The sequence below is a fragment of the Cyprinodon tularosa genome, unplaced genomic scaffold (assembly GCF_016077235.1).
Source record: "Cyprinodon tularosa strain WSP-4 unplaced genomic scaffold, ASM1607723v1 ctg161, whole genome shotgun sequence".
Lineage (NCBI taxonomy): Eukaryota > Metazoa > Chordata > Actinopteri > Cyprinodontiformes > Cyprinodontidae > Cyprinodon > Cyprinodon tularosa.
This window is the reverse complement of record NW_024038449.1, coordinates 321,859-345,430: the sequence shown is the minus strand read 5'-3', so window position 1 is coordinate 345,430 and position 23,572 is coordinate 321,859. Positions and strand designations below refer to the sequence as shown.

General features: G+C 38.1%; 2 protein-coding genes across 4 annotated transcripts in view; one reads left to right on the top strand and one right to left on the bottom strand.

Annotated features, from left to right (window-relative positions):
• afap1l2 (actin filament associated protein 1-like 2) overlaps positions 1 to 1,344 on the top strand; it is a 73,023-nt gene extending 71,679 nt beyond the window's left edge. For both annotated transcript variants that reach the window (XM_038280574.1, XM_038280575.1), the window contains 2 exons: positions 624 to 818; positions 918 to 1,344. In XM_038280574.1, the coding sequence (XP_038136502.1) occupies positions 624 to 818; positions 918 to 944 (222 nt within the window). In that variant the 3' untranslated portion in view covers positions 945 to 1,344. The remainder of the gene's footprint in view (positions 1 to 623; positions 819 to 917) is intronic.
• Positions 1,345 to 3,541: 2,197 nt separating this feature from the next.
• Positions 3,542 to 22,597, bottom strand: vwa2 (von Willebrand factor A domain containing 2). Of its 2 annotated transcripts, XM_038280597.1 has the most exons (15): positions 22,461 to 22,589; positions 21,611 to 21,693; positions 18,105 to 18,166; positions 14,285 to 14,359; positions 12,617 to 12,750; positions 12,375 to 12,484; positions 12,047 to 12,244; positions 11,838 to 11,971; positions 11,558 to 11,687; positions 10,318 to 10,373; positions 10,121 to 10,228; positions 9,461 to 10,042; positions 6,524 to 7,075; positions 6,276 to 6,398; positions 3,542 to 3,860 (listed from the first exon to the last, which is right to left on the bottom strand). In XM_038280597.1, exons 3-15 carry the CDS (start codon positions 18,154 to 18,156, stop codon positions 3,730 to 3,732), a joined length of 2,385 nt encoding a protein of 794 aa, XP_038136525.1. In that variant the 5' UTR covers positions 18,157 to 18,166; positions 21,611 to 21,693; positions 22,461 to 22,589; the 3' UTR covers positions 3,542 to 3,729. The 2 variants fall into 2 exon arrangements, with proteins under 2 accessions (XP_038136525.1, XP_038136524.1); XM_038280596.1 differs by lacking the exon at positions 21,611 to 21,693 and having other exon boundaries at positions 22,461 to 22,597.
• Positions 22,598 to 23,572: the final 975 nt, after the last annotated feature.

Sequence of the window (23,572 nt, the reverse complement as noted above, 5' to 3'; positions counted from 1 at the left end):
TTTTATTTATTTATAGATCATTTTTCCAGTGTACAATTTGGGATTTTCACCATCTGTGTAAAATATTCCAGTAGGTTAAACTGAAATGCACTGATCTCCTTTGCAACCTGTGTTGTAGTCCAGTGTAAAAGGAATCTGTGGTTTCATGCAGGGTTTTTTTTGGCTGTGCTGTTTTGTTGTAATTAAGCAATATAAAGTGAAACACAATTAGTTACACTCTGTTTGCTTTTAAATGGGCTCTTTTTGCAACAATCAGACAGACAAACGTAGCGGTGCACATTTCAAAGGCTTGCAGATGTCAAAAGCCCTGAGCTGTAAGGCTCCGGCATTGGTGTGAACTGTTCAGAAACTATTTAGAATTAGGAAAACTAATCTAATTATTAACAGATTAAGTGTTGATTTAGACTAACTATTGCTAGCGGATCTATTCAGACCGAAAATGCAGCATGACTGGTTCTGAATGATGGCTTCAGCAGACAGCTGCCCCCCTCTTCCTGGTAATGCATACGACACAGAATCTTTTAGTGGTACACAGTACTGGACCGTACCAACTTGCTTTCACCCCTACCTAAAAGTGAGCGTGACATTTTCTGAGTTATTTTGTTTCTTTTTTTCCCCTCCAGACTAAAGCAACAACCATGTCCAATCCCCAAATATCATCACCACCAACACAAGCAGCACCACAACCATCTTCATCACCTTCCCAGCCGACCAACAGCAGCACGAGCGCTGACTCTCCAGTAAACGCTGCCTCAGCACTTAAAAACAGACCCACTTCCATTATTGCAACAAAAGGCAATGTCCTGCAGAAAGCCAAGGTAAGACATGGATCAATGCATGAAATACTTGAGCTATACCTTTAATCAAAATGTTTTATTGCTTTGGGTTAAAGCTACTGTCTGCGTTTGTTCTTGTAGGAATGGGAGAAAAAATCAACCACTTAGATGGAAGCTTGTAAATCTGCACAAACATTTCCGCCACCAGGGATTTTTAACCTTTCTTATTTCTACAGAGACATTAGAAGTGAGACTGAAGCACAAACTGAAAACATCCTAAACATCACCAATATTGTTTAATACCAATACATTTCTCATTTATTTTATTTGCATTTGGGAAAATGTAGGCAATAATGTGGCCAGTGTTAAAGAAAACCACTAAATTTTAAACAACAAAAAAATCCCTTTACTAAATTGTCTATTGTGTAAAATTTAGATTGTAGCGTAGTTCTTGTATGCTGGTAGCAAGATGTAAATATATGTACACCATTTATTCAGCCTTTTTGGCTTGTATTGCTAGCTAAAACTGCACTTTTTATTCAAATAAAAAAAAATCTTAAAATAAAAACATGCCAAAAAGAATTTGTTTGTGTTTCATTAAAAACTGATGAGATGACACCTAATGGATAAACTTTGCCAAAACATTTCTTGTCCATCTGTTTTATTTATTTTTTTTCTCTTCCAAATTGTGTTTTAAACCTTTTTTTGTTTCTTTCTATAACTATAATTTAGTGATTGTAAGGTAGAACAGTATATTTACAGTGAGGGAAATAAATATTTGAACACCCTGCTATTTTGCAAAAAAAAAAAAAAAACAGAAATCAAAATATATAATTTTTGTGGCTGGACTCTGCTGTTGACATAAGGTGAGGAGCTCAAAGTAAAGCTGCTGCTTATCGCCATGGAAATCCGATATCTTCGAAGCAGCTATACAGTCTGTTTAGCCTGGGGATGCTCATGCTGACTTCCTTCCCACAAGGAAGAGGGATGTGAGGGATTTGCTTCCTGGATCTGTTACCCTAGCAACCATATAGACGGACGAGCAGATGTCAGTATTAAGTGTCTTTGGTAACGTAGGCTGTGTTCGATTTCAGCAGCTGAGTCCTCCAAGGACCCAGTCTTTCAAAATTGGATCCTTCGAGGAGACCGGAATATTTTTGGCTGTGGATTCAAAGAGGTCCAGCCTTCCACGGCTTTTACCGCCCGTTCGGTCTGTCGCCTAGCAACCGTGAGAGTTGACACACGAAGCAGGAAAAGATTGAATACCGAACTTCTCCCTACTGTCCTGGGTGTAAATATCATTTTTGAGGAGCTTCAACAGTTGCATCGTATCAGATTTATAGTCCCCAACGCCGCAGATACATTAGAATCTGTCCTTTAAATATCAGCCAAACCCATTTACACAGGGACAGATAAAAACCTTTCAATAAACCAAACATTACTCGACACATATCTGACTCAATTACCATTTAAAACATTAAACAAAACAATATTTTCATTCATTTCAAATGGAACTATTCACATACTTGGATTATATGTAACTGCACTTCCAATATTCACCACTGTTCGGCACCATGTACCTTTTTCCTTTGGGTACAGAGCAGCCAGCTTGCTTGGACTTGCAAAGAATCACGGGATTCATTGCAATATACATCCAACTATACTATATTGTATAGTTGGATGTGTGTATATATTATATAAAATTGTAACTGGAGCGTGTAACAAAAGTAATTTCCCTCTGGGATTATTAAAGTATTTCTGATTCTGATCCGAGGCTATGAAGGATAAACCAGACCAGTCTTTCATAACACGCAAAAAGAAGGCTGCATTCCGAGTCTTGCAATCCAAACAGGCCTCTGCGCCGCGCTATGACGTAATCAACGTTTAAGATCCAATCATGTTGCTGTTGGTTTTAAATAAAAGCTGGAGATTTCTGCTATCCTCTGGGAGCTACACATCCTCAGCATGCTGCTGCCAGCACCATGTGTGATGCTGAGTATAGTAGCTTTAGATCAGAAACTTCATCTTTACTTCTAAAACTTTTCTAATTTTGCTCATAAAATCTCAATCTTTCTTAACAGGAACGGGAAAAAAAACTTAAGCCGACCCTCTAAGCTTGATTATGGATTTAGGTTAAAGTTGCATCCCTTTAGATGGTGGCCTCATAATCACTTCTCGTTCTGATAAGCTTGATCTTATGTGGTTTTTGGAGAATTTAGAGAATCTTTTTTTTATTTTCATGTTGACGATTTTTTTCAGAAGGTTCAAACTTGGGTAGTTCAAGAGTAAATTACTGCAGCTGTTCCTCAAAACTGATTTTGCTTCTGCACATTTTATGAGTACTTGCTAAAAGACAATCAACTGATTTAAATGAGCTTTTAATGGTTCTGATAAGGATAGTAATTAAATATCCAGCTGCAATGATATCAGGAGATAACTGATGGATAAAATTAAGAGTGTGCTTGCTAAAGGCCATTGAGCTGAATAATAGGGAGGTGTTTCTATGTATTTGATAAACGAGAACAATATATATATATTTTTTTTATTATTATTATAATCACTGCATTTGGTTGTATTTTTTTTTCCAACTGGGGTTACTTTAAAGCTTAAATTTAGGATGTAATTCATGTCCATCAAGACTGAATGCATATTTCTGAACAATTTTTCAAAAATAAAGAATAATTTGGGTTTACACCTTTTGAACAAATTCAGGACACAGATCATATAAACACACAATAGTCAGTCAGCACAATAACTGAGTCAAATTTATAAGGAAATAAAAAACTTTACTTAAACAAGCGGTGACAGAAATGAGATAAACACAAAGCTCATGCTGCCACTGTGACAAATATTAAATACAGAAAAATGAATCAGTTTTCTCTTTACTGCACAAACATCCCATATTTTTAAGCGCTCACACACCATTTTTATTTCTCTGCATAGTTGGTGAGTTTCAGGCAGTGTGTCTCCGGCGATGTAGTTTGTAGTGATACAGCAGCTCCTGGTGGCTCTTCTTCTGTCTGCTCTTCTTTCTCAGACCAACAGGTTTTGGAAAATCCCCTCTGGATGAGGACCTGCTGCTTCCTGATAGAAAGGTTCAAAACAGATCAGGATTTCTGCAAATAATTTACAGCCATGGCCATGACTGTAAACACAAATGCAACCTGGAAACCTTGAGGAATACATATAAAGTTGTTAGACAACAATTTAAGAGGAGCATTTTTCTTCGTTGTAAGTTGTAAGTTGTAAGTTGTACTTGCTTATGTGTCGACTGATCCTACAAATATTGCACCTTATTTAACAGTTCTCATCGAGGACATTAAGTTGGAGGTTTAACTTCAATACTTATAGGTCAAAAAGGGTCCAAGTAGCAAAATTTTCTCTACTGAGAATTACTCAATAGAATTGTGTTGCTACCTTTGCTATGCTTGCTGGAAATTAGCAGCAGGTTAATTTAACATCATGCAGCGGGATGTGAATCCATTTTGAAAAAAATAAAACATATTTGCCCTGCAAATAAAACTGTATACAGGAAAATCCTTAACCCTTTATAGAGCCCTTAGTTAAATAACTTTGAAAATAAAAATTTCAAGCCAATACTGTTAATGGAATCCAGGACAACACCGTATTACCATTGTAAGATAAAAAAAAAGTACTGATACTTTGATGGCAAAAATTAATGACAATAACGAATATATTAAGAAAAACAACAAAGGTGATTCTACAAGAAATCCATTAAAAACACAGAGTGAAAGAAACATGTTTTTATCTGTACAAAATAACCTTAGAGGCGTTAATGCTGATACTGGCTTACATTTTTTTAGTTTACAAACCTACATATAATTGTTAGCTAGGCTTATTAACTTATTAACTTTTCAATTAACTTTTTACCTGTTTTTCTTGACTTATTACATTTTTTAAGTTAATTTACAGTAGGTAATATCTTTTAAGGGTTCGTCTAATTGGTCAAATTCTAGAATAGGATTTATAGCCATGTAGCAGTATCTTTGCTGAATGGCTGGATATGGATCTTGTGCTTCTAGACCTCACTGAGGGACGGTGGCGACTACATTTGTTGGGTATGCAAGTGTTCAAAAATGTTAACATGCCCTATAAAGGGCATGAAGAAAGAAGAAATTTCACCAGAACGAATAGCAGCAGTCAAAATCCTACATTTTAAAACTATTTTCACATACTATATGTACTCCTGCAGGCACATCTTGTGAGACTTCAGTGATTTTGGGTCTAATAGCATCTTACAAATTCTCATCCATGACGTGAACTTCCAGTTCTATCCCAAACGTGCTCTGTTATGTATGAGTAAACTGAATTTTATCCTCAAGAAATCAGTTAGAGATGATTTCAGCAGTGTGACGTGATCCTTTATCCTGCAGAATGGAGTCATCAGAAGATGACGTGGTCCTTAGGAAGCCTGTGGTTCAGCTGCTAAATGGGTGCAAAAGTGCCATGAAAATATCCAAAACCACCAGACTAAACCATTAAAGGGTTTAAATGTATACCCTGGTAGCATAATTTTGTTTCTTCTGAAAGGTTACTGAATCCCAATGATGAGTTATTTGTTATTTTTGTGTTTTATGCTTTGCTTTTTCTCCCTTTATAAGTTAAATACATTTGCGTATATTTAGAATACAAACTGAGGTATGATACTGTGCATGGGGTTAACAATGACATAAAGGGCTAAGCCAGTTAGCATTTTCCAGTGAAGTTGTGAAAATAATGAATAAAAGTCCAAGATTGAGTTAGAAAAATAAGAAAGAAAATGGGAATGGAATAAAATGTATTTGACTAAAATATTCCTTGTCTTGATGCTGTGTGTCTGCATATAGTAGGACTTGCTGGATGGCTGGGCTCCTCAGGCTCCATCAAGTATCTAGCTTTCTAATAGTTCTGCTGTGCTGCCACCAGAGGGCGCCTTGTCTCTTTATGTCTGCTCATAGCACCATGTGCTCAAATTCTATTTAGGCTCTATAAAGAAAAAACACAATCAAGGTGTTAACTTGGTGTTTTTATAGTTTGGGTTCTTTTTTTCTTAATTGCCGTGTAACCTGACTATACCAGTTACATACCAAGCAAGACTGACCTGTGATTGTATATTTTCTCCAGATTGGGACCCCTCTGAATTTAAAACTAAACATACCAAGGTAACGTCACTCCAGTCTATTATTTTACAAGGTTGATGAGTCTAAATTGTGGCCTGAATTACATGTACTTAGCTGGTAGGATTGACCCCTGATACAATTTTTAGCTGCTGCAGCCCATTGCAGCCATGCATCAATGTATTAGGAGGGTTTTCTCCATCTATTGGATGTAAAGGTTAAATGGTTAACCACTAAATATTTTCTTTTATTTTAAGTAAGATAATGTTGATATTGCTGTTTTGAGCAGCAATGAGCAGGTAAGGGATAAAGATGATACTGATGTATAAATGAAAATGCAAGAAATAGATAATTGATGTAGCGGTTCGTTTATAACACTTACGTTTCTCACAGTGTAGTCCGTCGTAGCCTTGACACTGACATCTGAAGCTTCCTCCTGAGAGGATGCAGACCCCATCATGCATGCAAGGGTTTGGCTTGCACAGGTTCGGAGGGTTCTTCACCTCTGACAAAAAAAGACAATAATATATACATGGAGACAGAAAATACATTCTATAACTACTCATGCAAGATGGAAAAAAGGTTTTGTGTTAGGAAAAGTCTATTTAAATGAATGATTTGTATGTTTACCTGTGCACAGCATCTGAACCAGCACGTCCTCAAAGTACTTGAGATCCTCATAAGATGGCACAGAGATCATGTACTCCTCTGAACCTGCGATCAGCATCACTTTGTCCCTCTGCATGTCTCCAATACCGACCACAAAAACTGAAACGCCACTGTCTCTTATCTTCTGAGCTGGCACAACGGCATCATCTCCACCCGAGCCATCGGTCACCACCACCACGGCCTTGTTGACCCCCGGTCTGGCGCCGTTGGCTACAGTCAGCACTTTGGAGTAGATGTGGAGCAGTGCTGTACCTGACGACACCCCTCCACCCATGTAGCTGGCTTTCCCCACAGCCTCCAGGATGGCGGAGCCGCTCTCATGGGCGTCCAGGCCAAACACAGTGATGGCTCTGCGGTTGTAGGCTACCAGGGCCACCTGGGCCACGTCGCGGCTGATGTCGAACTGAACGGAGATGCTGCGCACAAAGTCCTGCAGGGTAGCAAAGTTTTCACGGCCAACTCCAGCTGAGGCATCCAGAGCAAACACCAGATCCACCGCCTGCCCCAGGCACCCTGAAAAAACACATATATTGTGCTAAAAAATACATCAGATGACAGAGAAGATCATGTTTATAAAGAAATAAAAAAGAAAAAAATACAGCAAGATTCAAGTAAACACTGATACAGAGGATTTAACATTTGAAACCATTTTAATTTTGTTAAACGTATAAATTAGCTGTATTATTTGTTCAATGATAGTCTTATCCAATAGTGTAAAGGTCCTATTTAGGTCACAGACTTTAACAAGCTACATGTTTAAATTTGTGACGATACAAGAGAATTTTTCTTCTTCTTGCAAACAAGAAGTTTGCAGGCAGGGAGCATGAAATAGTTGTAACGAATCCCCGGTGACCCTATATTGCCTTTTTATTCTGCATTTCTCTTACAATGAGCTTTTTTGTTTTAAATCTACCCTAACATCCTCATGTGGGTGAGTGTTAATCAGATAAACTCCAGCAGAGAGCCAACATGGGCTCCTGTGTTACTCTGCTCCCAAATAGATCTCCTTCAGCAACTTCAGAACTCTTTATCACGAGAAACTAGGATAGTTTCCTGTGATAAAGGTTCTGCCTTCAAACATACACTGCAAAAACATATAAAAATAATCCAACATTTCTTGAATTAAGTGTATTTACCATTCATTCGAGCAGCTAAATAGGAAGGTTTGCCAATGGAATTAGTTTTTTTACTCTTAAAAATGATAATATGCACTTAAAATACGACAAAAAAGGCAATTGTTTTCTCTTATTTAAAATTTGTATTGTTTTGTTCCATTGGCAAAGTGTCTCACTTCCCTCCTCAATCCAAGAACAAATGCACTTATTTTAGGAAAAAATGACTAATTTAGATTTTTTTCCAGTGTATATGGTAGTTTAACTACCACATATGTCTGAAGGTTGAACAGTACATTGTTTAATTGTCTGGTCAAGTGCTCTGAACATGTTTTTCTATTTAAAGGTGCAAAAAAGATGCCATGCAGTGGGCATGATTCTTTTTTTTTTTTTTTTTTTTTTTCAGAAAAATGCATCAATATTTAAAGGGGTAATAGAATGTAAAACATTCTATGACCCCTACATTGTCATAGATGAATAACGATAGTTCAGTGGGTGAAATGGATGTACAGAGAAGTTCAAACCCCATCAACACCTCCTTTCTCTGCAAATCTCACAATTCTAAACTTCCACCATAAAACAGGTGAATCCAAATTAAGCCCTGAGTTGACATAAATTCAGGGATGGTTTGAAGGCCCCGAGTGTTTCGACTACGTGCTGCACTGTAGTCGACCAAAATCCTAGACGATTTTGAAATTCCCCTTGGACATTTTTTTAGGTATGAAAAGTAGGACATGTCCGGGAAAAGGAGGACGTCTTGTCACCCTACGATATCAACAATTTCAATGTTTCAGTGAGTGAGTGCTTGTTGCTATGATGCGTCTTTGCTCGTTCGCTCATTTTAAACCAACCAATCAGCGCACAGCTCATCTAAATAATCATGAGCATAGCATAAAAGGAAGAAAACCTGTCGTCTCATTCTGGGGCTTTTAACCAGGTTTGCATTAAGGCTCATAGAACAGCAAATATTCCATTTTCAGCCCAACCAATGTTACACACTCTATTCAGAGACCTTAAGGACCAGCACCAAATACCCTATAGAAGCATTCTATGACCCCTTTAAAGGCTGTATTTTGCTTGTTTTATTGGTATTTCACACTGTTTAGGTTTTGCACACAGGTGCCAATAGCTTTTGTTAAATACATTCAGTTTTTTAAAACCAAATTTTTATATAGACAGTAGTTGTTTAAAAATATTCTAGAAGATTTTTAAACCACAGTGTCACAGACTTGGTTTTCCATTTGTTGTCCTCTGCTGCCCTCTTGTGTCCTCTTTCCCTAGCTCTGTTTTCTGCTCTGCCCTCACCTGTTTTCAATCCCCTCGTTAGCCCTCTCTTTGTCTCTGTCCCCTTTAAAAGCCTCCCTCTTCAGTTCCTGCTTGCTGGATCCTCGTCAAACGTCCGTCTGCTTTCCTCGTCTCTCCCTGGCTCCTAGAGTTTGGTTTTCCCCTGATGTCTCCCTGGTTCTGGTTCGTTTGTAATTTCTGTTGGATTTTTGATTCCTGCCTCAGCTCCTGTGAACCTTATTAAACCCACCTAAATTCACCTCTGCCAACTTGCCTCTGCATTTGGGTCCTCAAACCAACACCAAATCCTGACACACAGAGTGTCTTCAATCAGAGGCTTCTCCAGATTTGGTGCAAGACAGACCAGTGCAGAAGATCCTTCCAGCCAAAAGCTATTAACACCCAACTTATGAGTTACTGCAACATTTAATTTCCCTTTGGGATTAATAAAGCATTTTTAAATTGAATTGAATTAGAAATCTTCCTTTTGGACAGTAGGTACCTTGTGTATCCACGCTGCAGATCTTGGCCTTCAGCTCAGGTATCTTTCCGATGAGCCTGTCAGGTGATTGATATGTTAGAGCCCTCTGAGGATTTCCTGTGATATTATTCAGCTCTCCCCTCAATCTGTGCGGTCCCACCCCAATCAGGAAGATCTCTCTGTCTCGTGCATATTTTCCGGCCTCAACCACCTCGTCGGCAGCAGGAGTGGCGGCGAGCAGCACCACAACACGCGGGAGGTCATCTGAGACGTCTGCAAAGACGGGCTCGCTCACAAAGCCATGCCGGGTCACATGCCGCAGCGCCTGGCCAGTCAGAGCCAAGCCTCCGGGCGGTTGCAGTGAATCCAGAGCCTCGAGGAGACTCCTGGTGTTTCCTTTAAATTTCCCAACCTGAGCTTCAACTCTGGTCTCCCCGCCGAACACAGCCAGGCCCACTTTACTGGGGCTGTCAGAGCCAATGACAGTCTGCAGGAAGCGCTTTAAGAAGGATTTGATACGAAGGAAGCCTTCTAACGTCAGAGCGGTAGAGCCTTCCAGTAGGAAAAGCACATCAATGGAGCAGTCCAAGGATAAAGCAGGGGCTGAGGAAAGATTGGAGGTTAAATGATCTTAGTCTTTACACAGTCATAAAAAGAAACAGAAGCAGGGATTGTACCGACCACAGTGCGGGTCTGACCCATATCCAGGTGGGCACACACAGTGGTAGCGCTCCAGACCTTCTGACACACATGATCCACCGTTCATACATGGCTGAGAGTCGCAGGGATCTGGGAACGATGAGGAGAGCAACCAGAGAAGAGAGATGTCAGCATCATGTTAGAGCGTAGCATGAGTCAAAGGAAGGGAACAACTTCACCTGAACAAATGGTCCGATGGCACACAGTCTGGTGTCTCCTGTAAACTCGACTATACCTGCAAAGCACATGATGGTGGTTCACTGTCTTTTATCTGCTAACAATGCAGCGGCTCAGTTATAAAAGAAAATGAAATAATATATTTTCAATAAAAGTATACTGAAATGTGCTATAAAAGCAAGTATATATAAAGCATTTCTCTGGAAAGGTGCAGGTACGATGGATGGATGGATGGATGGATGGATGGATGGATGGATGGATGGATGGATGGATGGATGGATGGATGGATGGATGGATGCTAGATTCTTTCTTTACCCTTCATGTTGCCTCCAGAGCAAAATGACCTAAAAGTGTATTTAAAAGCTGGATTTACACTTAAATAAACAGATTTAATGTCAGTTTGTTTTTAAGGCAGTGGTTAACCTTGAATCAGATTTAAAAAGGCTGAATAAAAAATTCAAGATCACTTTTCAGTTTATAATTGAAAAAATATCCCTGAAAACCTTTTTCTTCCAAATCCCAGTTTTGCTTCTTCTTTGTGTCGATCTCTACTAATATGGAAGTAAATCTGTGTTGGTGCGATTTGAATTAAAAATGCCACTGAAATTTAAATGTTGTATGTTTGTACTTTTTCAGTGTTAAAATATATTCAGAACACCGGCTCCGTGATGCTGGGTTTCCTTCAGTCTGAGCGCCACAAGCATCACATCACGTGACTAAGAAAACGTAACGGGATTGGCCGCGGCGTTGGACACCACAATCCATTGCTAATGTCTGTGACCTGAAGTAACCCTTCCCTTTTTACACTGAATTTAGACGCCGAATTTAAGACAGTGAAATAGAGCCAATTGAATCTCAGAAGACTGAAAATATTGAGTTTGAATTTTGAAAGTTAGATTTTTTTTTTATATGCAGATTTTTTTAACACTCAAAAATTAAACTGAAAAATAAGTATTGAAAATTTAATCACTTTGAAATAGTAATGTAAATTTTTAGCTTGAAGAGAAAATAACAAATGAAATTTCAACTGTATAGAAATAATGACAATTTTTTTAGGTCAAAAATGTGTTCTGAATATATTTTAACACTGAAACAGTGAGTACAAACATACAACATTTAAATTTCAGTGGCATTTTTAATTCGAATCCCAGCGACACAGATTTACTTCCATGTACTAAGAGGAAATCTAATAGTGTAGGTTTTGTGTAGAGTTGAGTGGAAAAAGCCTCCATGAACATGTACCTGTAGTAAGGGCAGAGCGACGTATATGGGGAATATCCCCTGGAACCTTTCCAGCACATAAAATTCCCCTGTAGTTCTTTGACTGTCTCCAGAGTCTTTCTCTCACAGGGGAAGGTTTCCACCTGACAACCTAGAGGACAAGAAAAGACCAAATATAAACCACATGAGATCAGTAAGTTAAAGTTAGACAATATCAAGATAGTCGCCTTCTATCTAACACATGGAAAGAGTTGTGTGAAAATGGAAACAAACAGCAGTTTTCCTGAGGAAGGACTCTCACCTGCAGGTGTGGCGTTGCAGAAAGAGAACATGCTCAGTGTGCTGTACAGGCCGTTAACAGCATCAAAGAAATGCTCTGCAAAGAAGACGTGACTTTCTTGTGGCTCACTGGCAAGGGCATGCAGTTCTTCCCATCTGCAAAACGGACTTAGGTCAGCATGTTTAAAATATGTATCCCTGCATGCTATAATCCATAAACGTCATCTTTACTTGGGGTACCGCAGGCCGACAGCAAACAGGACCACGCCTTTCTCTTTAAGCTGCGCAGCCGCCTGGACCACGCTGCCCTGAGACCTCCCATCAGACAAGAGGATGGCGACACGGGGGACGCTGGAGGAGTTGCGGCCACCTGGAAAACCTTTCCTCAGAATGTATTTTAGAGCCAGGCCTGTCTGGGTGCTGCCTCCTCTGAGAGGAAAACGGTTTTGGCAGAATCAGAAGAAACCAATCACAGAATGACGCACAATGTTTCTATCCCACAACAATTCTTGACTATAAGACTTAACATATTGAGCGCTCTTGGTTTACATTTACAAACCTGTATGAAATCTTCTTTATGTGTTTCTTCAGCTCCTGTTTGGTGGAGTACGAGTCCAGTGCAAACTCAAACCTGGGAACGGTTCCAAACTGAATCAAACCCACTCGCACCTGCATAGAACCAGAGAGAAAGTGCAATCGCAATCTTGCAAGTATTTCAAAATGTATGTTTCTACAAAATGGTTGACCCTGATGTGTGTTGATAGACAGGATATAGAGATATAGGGTGGATGGAAATCAAACCTTATCCGGAGCAACATCTAGGCCTTCGCACAGCTTGACTGCGTAATGTTTGGACCTCTCGAAGGTTCCCTTCCCGATGCTGTAGGATCCATCCATGAGAAAGAGGATGTCCATGACTGATGAGCACTGCATCACTTCCCATGAACACAAAACACACAAAATTGGTTGTCCTATAGGCAGTGATGTTGTTCCGGACATTGTTTTTCTCTGCATTCCTGCATGGAAACATCGTTCTCAGACGTTTCTGTTAGTGTCATGGTCCAGTAAGCAGGGGCGCTGCTGACAATGAGGAGAGCTTTTTACATCAAGGACATTATGCAATTTTTTCTCTAATTAAGGCTTACAAGGAAACAAAGTCCCCTTCTGATGTGTTTGCCATACTTGTACTATAGAAATTTAATAAAACTGCCCATCTCATCAAGTCTTTCAAATCCTGTAAATTACTAAAAATAATCTTACTCAGGATCAAAATGTCACACTAATTCACTATCAACAATAGTGAATTTTATGAAATTCTACAAAATTTTAAAAGTAGTAAAAAAAAAAAAAAAAAGATTTTTCATTGAATAATAGCAGCTGATTTCAGAAGGAGCAGCCATGCGAGTTTGGTCCCAGCAATGAAACATTTGACCATGGGAGTTTTCCTGAGGACGCGGTATTGTCCATGTCCCTTCTTTTCCCCTGAAGGGTGTGCTTCAGGAGTATGGAGTCAGGGATTTTTAACTAGGGGCCATTTTGTCTGTATACAAGCAGAGCAGAAGTGTACACTGGAAAAAAATCTAAATCTAGATAAGTAATTTTTTCCTAAAATAAGTGAATTTGTTCTGAATTTGAGGAGGTAAAAGAAGCAGTTTGCTGACGGAACAAGACCATTTACATTTAAAATAACAAAACGCACTTGCATTGTTTTATTTCAAGTGCATATTATCTAACTATCTTTTTTTAAGAGTAAAAATACTCATTCCATTGGCAAATAAACTCATTTACCTACTCATATTAAGGTTAAATACACTTAATTTAAGACATTTTTACTTATTTCTCGATCGTTTTTTCCAGTGTAGTTTGCATTATAGGTACAAAGTCAGACCTGTTCCCAGTGCCTGCTGAACTTTTGCAACCTGCCAAGTAATTGGTCCTGTCCATGACTTAATTACTAAAATCTGGGCAATGACTTAGACCAGGCATCCCCAAACTCGGTCCTCAAGGCCCCCTGTCCTGCAGGTTTTAGAGGTTTCCTTGCTCCAGCACAGCTGATTTTAATTGAAAGCTGATTAACAGGCTTTTGGTCTACTGGAATCAATATAACCAGCTGTGCTGAAGCAGAGAAACCTCTAAAACCTGCAGGACAGGGGGCCTTGAGGACCGAGTTTGGGGATGCCTGACTTAGACAACAAGTTGCTGGATAGAAGCGGCTACAATTAGCTTCAGTTAGTCATCTGAAGAGCGGCTGGAGGGTAGAGTCATTGCTCTTCCACATTAAGGGGCCTCGACTGAAATACTCAGTGATCCAGGTCAGGCATCTATTTTAACTCCCCCCTCTAGACGTCTCTCTTTTGAAGGTATTATAGGGAAATCATCCTGGGTAGAAGCCTTCTGTACAAGATTGAAATGGTAGATAACAAATATGAGAACATTTGTCTTTTTTATTTCACAGCTTTCCTTACTCACTTTGTGCAGCTGAGTTGATTTTTGCTATGTTCTCATGGTTGGTCTGGATCTCCTGCACAGAAGTAGCATGTTGGACTGAGGGGAACAAAGGATATGAAGATTAGGGTGCATTCACATTTATATTCATACAGTTAACAAGGCAATCAGGCTCTTTACAGCTTTGTGGCTGAATCTTAGATGTGTATTTCATTCATACCTCATTTACCAAAACGTTGACCTTGCCCTCTCTCTATAATCAAAAACGGTTGTGACTTCAAGTTATTTCATCACATATACTTCAGATTTTCATGTGTTGTTCCCTGTGAGGTTACTGAGCTCATTTACAGACATACGTGTTCTCCTCCTCTTCTAATGTCCGATATGTAATGCTAAAAGGTCTGCAAACTTATATGTTACTGTATATATTAGTTTAGAATCAGCAAAAATGTTTTGATAAGTATTTCCTCTCTCATAATCAGTTGCTTTAAAAGGTAAATATATTTTCTTATAATTAAAATGTTAATATATGAAGAGTAAATAATTTCTGATATAATTTTATGTGCGGTTTGACTCATGAAAGGCAGAAAAGAAAATGTCTTTATATAAACTGTAACTATCATTTTATTGTTTGTAATGGTAAATATATATATTTAGATATCTTTTAATGTTTTTAGAAAGTCAACTATTTCTTCTGGGAGTTGATAAGGACCATTGTTTGGTTTTATCAACTGAAAGGACATTCTTTTATTTATACATATGTAAGGAGGTGGGGTGGATGTGGGGTATGTGATTTACTGAGAACATGCCTTAGTTTACTTAAGGCAAGTATGGAGCACGGAAAGTTCTCAATGTGTATTTTCACACAAGATTCCGCATGTTTTTCTCCTCAATTACATCACTTTTGCTTGTAATGCTTGAGGCTATCTGTCTCTTTTCAGTGACCTGTAACACTAAAAATGTTGAAAAAAAAAGGAAAACCAGAAGGTCAGTGGTTTAACATCATCTAAGGGGTAAAGGCAGAGGATAAATCACTGCTTTACATTTTATTTAGATAGACTGTAATAAATGCAACTTGTTCTTTCTCACTTCCTGACATTTAATCAGACTAAACGTTTCCTTTTACAGTATAGGTTAGCCAGGATTAATATAATTATTTCCTGTTTTATATTTTTTCATTTCAAGCCTTTTTTTATTTTTAAGTTTACAGAAATGTCCCTGTTATTTTGATTAAACTGTAGGATTTGTTGGGTCAAATGTTTTGTGAAACCCTCTCATAAAAGCCTTACTAAGTAGTTTGTTGGATTTTTGTTCTCTTTCTCCTGCCATATCTGTGTAATAAGTAACTTAACATTCTTCGCTCCTAATTCAGTCTGTCTAGAGATACGCACTAGTACCTTCAGCAGCGAAACGCTTACATCACATAAAGCTGACCAGCCTATACTTCCCAGTTGGGAGGGCTATGCAGTTTACCTGTTTTTCCTTTAAACGTCATAATGCTCACCACAGCCAAACGCTTTAAACAAATTTTCCTCAGAACACACCGAACATCTCCAAACATTGAGGTCTTAGATCTTTAAAAAAAATTGTAAATTGATATGGACGGCTTCTTTCTTACAGAGTTGCTGTATTAATATTGAATTACCAAGTGTTTGCAAATCTTGCTGTCATGCCCAGAAGGTAGTTTACCTTTTTGATTAAGGTGTGTTAAAAGAGAAGAGCATTCAACAGATGGATTGAAAACAGTTAGTTCTCCAGTTATTAAAAAAAAAGGATTAATCACGGTCCAAAAGGCCTGCAGCTGTAATTAAGCTTTACACCTAAACCCTTCATGGTTTTTGGTCTGTTACATAAAATCCAATAAACTACATTGAATCATTTAGTAAGAAAGTAGAATAACTAAGCTTTAAAAGGCATTTTGTTTTAACACAGCTCTAATGGCTTCTGTTGTAAAAATGAAAGCTAAAAATGTAATTCTGGTACTTCTTACAAGATCTGCTGTGCAGAAAAACACAGATCCTGAGACAAAGAGGTGAAAAACTGTGATCAGGCAGACATCAAACATGCCTAAAAAACAGGAAGCCTTAAAAACAGACCCAGAATGAATAAGCCCAGACAATAAACAAAGATGAAGAACCAGCAGGAAAAGTTACAGACTTATGCAAAATATTAAGAATGTCATGATCTTGGCACTGATGTCTGGTCTAATTACTCATTTCACTCACCTGCTTATCTCCACGCAGTTCTCATTACTGCTCATCTGATCCACCTGCTTCAGTCTCTATTTATCAGCCTTCAAACCAGTTTCTCATTTCCCGATTATTCAAGCTTGTGGTGAGAGTTCTCTAGCATACCTGTGTTTCCGGTAGCCTGATCCTGACCTGTTCTGCCTCTCAACCTCTGAGACTGCCTGTTTCTGTTCTGATCTGTTTGCCTGACTTGTCTGAGTCCTGCGGATCTCTTCCTATCTGTGTACCGAACGTGGAACTGTTTCCTGACTCCGTTCTGGATTCTCCCTTCGGGACCACTTTGGACCTCTGATTTCCTGGCTCTGACTACTGAGCACGTCCTCAACACCAGCTTTGGCTTCCATCTCTGGATTATCCTGCCTTCCATCGTCTGCTCAGTTCTGATCTCCTGCCTGTCCTCCGATCATTAATACATCAGTTTCTGGGACTCTCTTCACGCCACCCACTAAGTTGTGTTGGCAGCTGACCGGCTGGAACCAACCTCATCCTCTGGGCTCATACTAAACTATAAGACCAGGTTAGTGACACACACGTCTCAAATATTGGATCCTACTATTCAGAGCTTGACAGGGAATCAAGCTGAATCCTTGTATTACTAAAAGACAAACATACCAATAGCAGTGAAAATATTAATGTCATAGTAAAATTTTTATACAGACTCCACTCCTTAAAACATGCATTACCTTTTAATTTAAAAAAATGCCATAAAACTTCAGTTCAAGGGAATAAAAGAGACACTGATCATTAGAGGGAAGTACCACCTGCAACAGCCTGCTCCAACCTCTTCACAACACTGACCTCTTTTATAAGCCCCTGCTTCCAACATCATTCCTAAGTGAAAGTTTGGGGGCCAGAGTGGGCAATGTTTTTATTGTCAGTGAGGCCACAGAGCTCAGAACAAAAAGCCTGTCTGTTCATGGTAGGGCTGCTCCTATCTTTAATGTCTGTGAAAATAATTGCAGTGCAGAAAACAGGACATATTAAGTCTCTCTGGCATAAATTCTACCTAAATGTAGGAACTTTTATGTTAAACAATGACCCTAAAATAATCTAGCCGATAATTGGCCTTACATCCATGTTGACAGCAGAATGAAAGAGAGAGAGGCCTCCTTAGAAGGTGAAACAGGTTTTGCACAGTTCAAAGTCTTAAAATGACCCATCATTAATATTACACATGGTGCTAAAGCTGTCATTTTTAGAAAAAGGTTTAAAGATTATATTTCCCAGCTAGTCCCTCCTTTTCCCCTCAGGCAAATACCAATACTCTTCAGTAAAAAAGGAGCTTTGAATAGGTAAATTGCTGCTTGCCTGAAAAACAAAAAGGTATCTCCTCTTGCTTCTTTGCACATCTAAATATTTGCACAGTTCTCTCTTCTTTTAAAAGAAGCTCCAGTTGAGCTGAATTTCAAAATTTAAACCCAGTCTCCATTTCTCAATCTTGTTCATCCAAGTGGATCTTCTTGTATAACCTACCACAGGCTTAAAACATCCCCCTGCTTCATCCCTGGTCGTTATAATGTGATGTTTTCCAACAAACCAAGAAAGACTTCACAGAATATCATGCAAAAAACAGAATGAAACATTCATCAACCAACCTGGAAGGAGCAGCAAAGTGAAGAGAAGGGTAGTGCATGTATCAGCGTACATGTTGGAACACCTGCAATCATAAATGAGCAAATGCTAAGCAGAGCACAACTGTTTAAGACTTTAGTCCATTGTAAACGTCTGAGTCTATAAGCATGAACAGATGTTCAAGAAAAGCAAATATTCATTATTGTCCCTCAAAATGAAAATTCACACGATCTGTGAATGTGTAAATAGGAAACTGTTAATTTTTTTGTAAGATAATAGATGCTTAATGTTAAATTAAAAATTAGAATTAAATGCAAAATGTTTACTTATTTTTTTTTTACAATTTTGATATAATTATTGCACTAAGTGGGTTGCTCCGTTATATAAAAGGATGTTTTATAGGCTCTATATTCCAGTTAACGATTAATTGATTATTAAACTAATTGATTATTATTTCAATATAGATTAATCATGATTGTTTCAGCCCTGATGAACACACAAACATTTTCACACTTAAGCATTGATTGAGTGCTGAAATTAAGTGTATTGTAAAAAAAGAACAAAAAGGATTGTGAAAAAGGGACATATCTTTTGTTTGAGCAAAATATACCATCTTGACCAACATGAGAGAAGTGTTTTTAGTTTATTGCATTAATTTAACTCGTAGAAGAGTGTAGATATTGGTTGGCTGTGCCTCCGAAGGTGAAATGCTTTTGTTTGTATTTTAGACAGATGAGAGACATATCTTGATAATTATAGTGAATATTGTGTTTAAGATATGACTTGCAATTAATGAAGAAATCTTTAAATTAGCAGAGTCAAGGCATTTCTCGTTCTTTTTGTTTTTATCATCATGTATCATGTTTTCACCATAGAACCCAGAGAGTGAAACTGCAAAATAGTTCTTCCACTTTAACTGTAAAATTGTATTGAAGAAGTTTGTTTATGATCTATGCCTGAGGTTTTTGTAATGAAACCTTACTTTACAATTACTCCATGACTATACCCCTTTAGCTTCTTAGCCAAATCTAAGCAGTATTAAATAAAATTTATCAAACATACTGGCATATAAATCCTTTTGGCAAAAGAATACTTCACACAATGTGATTTATTGCGCAACCTTACTGTTGCACTATTAATCTGCATTCTGAAGGCAATTGGTGGCACAGAATTGTATTTAGGTGTATCCGAGTAACAGGAACTGCGTCACCACAGTGTTTTGACTTGACATTTTATGCCAACACATTCTCTGCATTCAATCTGACTGAACCCCAGTTTGGAATAAAAGCAAGAATTATGGACTTAATGTGCAAAGTCATTAGAGACCTACCTTAAAAGACTGTATTTAAACCGTACCACAGAAATTTCCTAGTTGTGAACCTCTTCACTAACAATGGCAATAAACCCGATTCTGATTCTGATTCTGATTCTGAAAAGGTGGTTCTATAAAGTAGTACACCATGCTTTCAGTTTAACATTGAAGTTTGTGCCTTCTACTGCCTCTTGTTGGAGTTTCACATACAGTAATATATGCAATTCCAAAGAAATTCATTAAAATGTTTGAAAAATGTTTGCTTTGTAAAATTTGAGACCTAACATTACCTTTATTTTAGGAGAATATCCCAAATGTTTGAGAGAGACTGAGGGTAGAGGGATCCAGATGAATAAATGGGAAGCAGTGGCGAACTTCTGAGACAGGTGTGCGTGTGTGTGTTCCTCTTCTTTCTATGCATGCATCTTTATCTATATCAAACTACAAGCATGCATGGCCCAAACTGCACCCCAAGTAACGATAATAATGAAATCTCTTGTCATCAGGAAGTCGCAGCAGTGTTCTATGGGGCATCAGTGGCCCTTGATGATGCTTATCATCTCAGGCCTTCTCAGCCATTCGTTGCCAAGACAGCTCTGCAGATCTCTATCAGAGAAACCGAGACTCCTCTCAAAGCGAGGTTCCGTCCTGCACACAATTCCTTCTCTGTCTCAGAAATACATACACAAGCCCCCCCTGGCACTCCTGTCCTCTTTGTCTACCTCAGGCGCACTGCTAAGCTGCAAGCAATGTATTATCACCCAAACTTATCAGCAGCCAGAGTTAATCAGACCTTATCTGCAGCCCTTCAACCTCTAATGTGTCACCAAGAATGAGCACAAAAATATGAAGTATATGAAGATGCTAATAAGCTGTGGTCAGGTAGTGCATTTGGTTTGGGCTTTTAAGATTCAACATTTTATGTAATGTAATCCATAAAAATAAGTTTATACTATTCATCAATATGTTCTAGATTAACAGAAATAACAAGTCCAACAGATTTCTGCAAATTTGTTAAAATTATCCAAAGTTTTTGGGTAGAAAAGATGCAGAAACAGAATATAAACCACATGTTTTAATAAACAAATCACATGCTACTCTTACTGTAAACACTGTAAATTATATATGAAATATATTTTATATACCATGTTTCACAGGGGTTTCTAAAGTCTCAGAGCAACGTCCTACATCACAAAGTTTTAAAAAAACAATATGTATTTTTGCTGGTCATTAGTAAAGCAAGTTGGTTTCATTGGTCAATTTACTGCAGGGAGCAAATACAGTACCACACTTGTCAGGTTATCTTGGTAAAAAGGAAATAGAAAGCTATGTATTATGACCCTTCCATGTCAAGATTATGCACTGATTTTTGGTTGTATCTCGCCTAAAATCACAAGAAAATGCATGGAAATCTAAGGATGTAACACAGGGTAAAACTTGTAAAACAGGGCTGTAAGAGGTGATGCCTGTTTCAAAAACAGCTCTCATGTCGGAAAATGCCTCCACGCTGTACACTGTAATTAGAAAAAAGTGCTACTTATTGAGCCAACTTCTTAGAAAATCCACACAACTAACCTGTATTTGTGGCACTTTGAGAAACATCCTAACAGTTCCAGTCATTTTAGGATGACTCCATGAAAATAACCACGTTTAAAACAACAGAGGCAAGCATGGAAATTCTTTTGTTTAGCACATCTGTCTGATTAAAAGGCACTGTTCTAATTCATGATATAATAACGTAGACCGGTGCATCGGAATGTGTTCCAGATGCATATAAGAAACCACACACTGAGAAGCGATCAGAGAAAAAACACTTAAAGGGTTGAAAATGGTATAATTTTTTTATATAAAACTAAACATTGAATTTAGTTTAATGTATAATATTCACTTACACATTGTGTTAGCCTTTGAAATTAGATCATGACCTCATAGGCTAGGATGACAAATAAAAAAAACACAAAAACTTAAAAACTGGATATAGAAAATTAAACAGATCTGCATAATCTAGAATGTTAGAATAAAATTATCTGAAAGGCAACTAAAGTTTTTATTGCAAGGTGTTATATGTTCCCAAAAAGTTCCATCATATAAAACTTATGATAATACCCCAGCCCTAAGCGATCCAATCGTGGTTCTACTTGAGGAATATCTATGCTTCAAGCTTTTCTTGGAGCAAATTTGCTTCTTGACATCAGACAATGACCAAAACAACCTTACCTGCCTGCTGTCAGTCCTATACAAGCTTTGCACTGGTGGCAACCCAGTCCTTTATGTCAAGAGTGTCCAAGTCCACTTCACACCTGTATTAAATAAATGCTTAGTATTGGGCATCTGCAGAGTTTTACAAAAAAAAAAAAAAAAAAAAAAAAAGTGGTCATTTAGTTAAATTGGAGCAAATGCATGCATCACACTATTTCAAGAGTTGGAGTTAGACACCCTTACCTTAACTATTTATTCATTTTTTTATTCTCTCCTCAGGTTCTAAATACAACCTGATTTGGGAGGTACTTTGTTACCGGCCAAAGCTTTCAGTTTGTTTTTGTACATTAAGTCCTACCTGTCTTAGTAAAACTACTGCAGTCATATAATAAACATGTTAAAGGAGAAGTACCACTTTTTTTTTTTTTTTTTGCTGTGGAACTTGAAAGAAAAAAAAAAGTTGATTGATGAGCTTAAAACTCCATAGCAGCATTTGTCTCACTTTGCAAAGCAGTTTTGGCCTAAAAAAAAAAAGTTATAAAACTGTCTTACATGTATTTATTTATTTATTCGATAAAAATTAATATTCAAAACATGTAACCTTTTATTTAACATTTTACCAGGGTGCCTGTGTTGAGCTAAAATATTAATTTGACATTGCACACAGCATTCAGCCCAAATAAAAATCAGCACCTGTTTAATTTCATCTACATTAGAAACATATTGTTACCATGGCAATGATAAATACCGACATTTCTTCTGTCTTTCACTATAAGCAGATAGTGGGAAACACATCGCCGCTACCAGCAGGCGAACAAAACAAGCGCACCCCGATTTACTTCCCTCATAGACCCAAGTTTTTCCTTACCGTAACCGGCCTTTATGAGTATTGCTCCTGTTTCCGTGCTGCTCCGACCTGCTGAGGTTCGCTCCTTCAGAGGAGAGGCGAGCCCACCTCCTGCTAATAACCACCTCTGGTCTACCTGTGGGATCCTCTCATCCTGCACTGGATAAAACCAGGGAAGGGGCGTTCCTAAGGAATGCTGGAAAACTCCACTGGGATTTGTTTGTTTTTCAAGTAGGTTTGGGTAAGAATACAGTAAATAAAAAGGAATCACTTTATTTATTTAATAATACAATCTAGCAGAGAACAATGTTCTATTAGCAAATGTAATCTCATGAGTATGAGAGGATTAGAGCCACTGGAAAAAAATAAAAAAGTTAACGGATTTTTAAATATTTGTTTAATAAGGGGGGTGGGCATCAATATTCTGACTGTTTTCTCCACAGAATATTGACTTTAATCTCAGAGTTTTTACTTTTTTCCCACAGAATTCTGACCTTTAATCTCAGAATTCTTATTTTTTTCTCAGAATCTGACCTTTTTTCACCGAATTCTGACTTTTCTCAGAGAATTCTGACTTTAATCTCAGAATTCCTAATGTAGATGGGCACCATGAAGAAAGAGATGTGGGAGCACTCAGCTTCACTGACAAAGATGTGAGTTGTTTGGGAGGGCCAGTAACACATGGGTGGAAAATGATGGAATTAGGTGACTTTTTACGTGCCAGAGGGGTCCCCAGTGGCACTATTTCATTAATGGAAGAGCAGAAGGTGATTAAAACAAAAGAGCAAGTTTAGGTTCTAAAACAGACATGGCTACGGCTTGATAATATGTTTGTCAGCTGTCAGAATTCAGCCAGACTTCTGAGATTAAAGTCAGAATTCTGACTTTTTTTCTTGTATTTTTTATTTCCAGTGGCTCTAATCCTCTTCCATACATGAGAAAATAGATCTGTAAAATCAATCACTGCTGCAGCAGGACTTCAAATGATATAAGGTTATAAAGAAAACAGCCTATCCCTGCTTTGGGTTTGATGACATCACATGCAGAGAGGTGAGGATCGTATCCAGCAGTTGTACTCAAAGAGTAGCACCAGTTTCACATATTTCTACTTCCCATCCAATACATTAGTCAGT

What these genes read in the sequence shown, in the direction of transcription:
- vwa2 (XM_038280596.1), bottom strand. Translation starts at nt 18,156, where the DNA reads ATGTACGCTGATACATGCACTACCCTTCTCTTCACTTTGCTGCTCCTT. An exon ending in CTGCAACGCCACACCTGCAG is followed by an intron (nt 11,688 to 11,837) that starts GTGAGAGTCCTT and finishes CTTGTCCTCTAG; the next exon opens with GTTGTCAGGTGGAAACCTTC. An exon ending in CCATCGGACCATTTGTTCAG is followed by an intron (nt 10,229 to 10,317) that starts GTGAAGTTGTTC and finishes CATCGTTCCCAG; the next exon opens with ATCCCTGCGACTCTCAGCCA.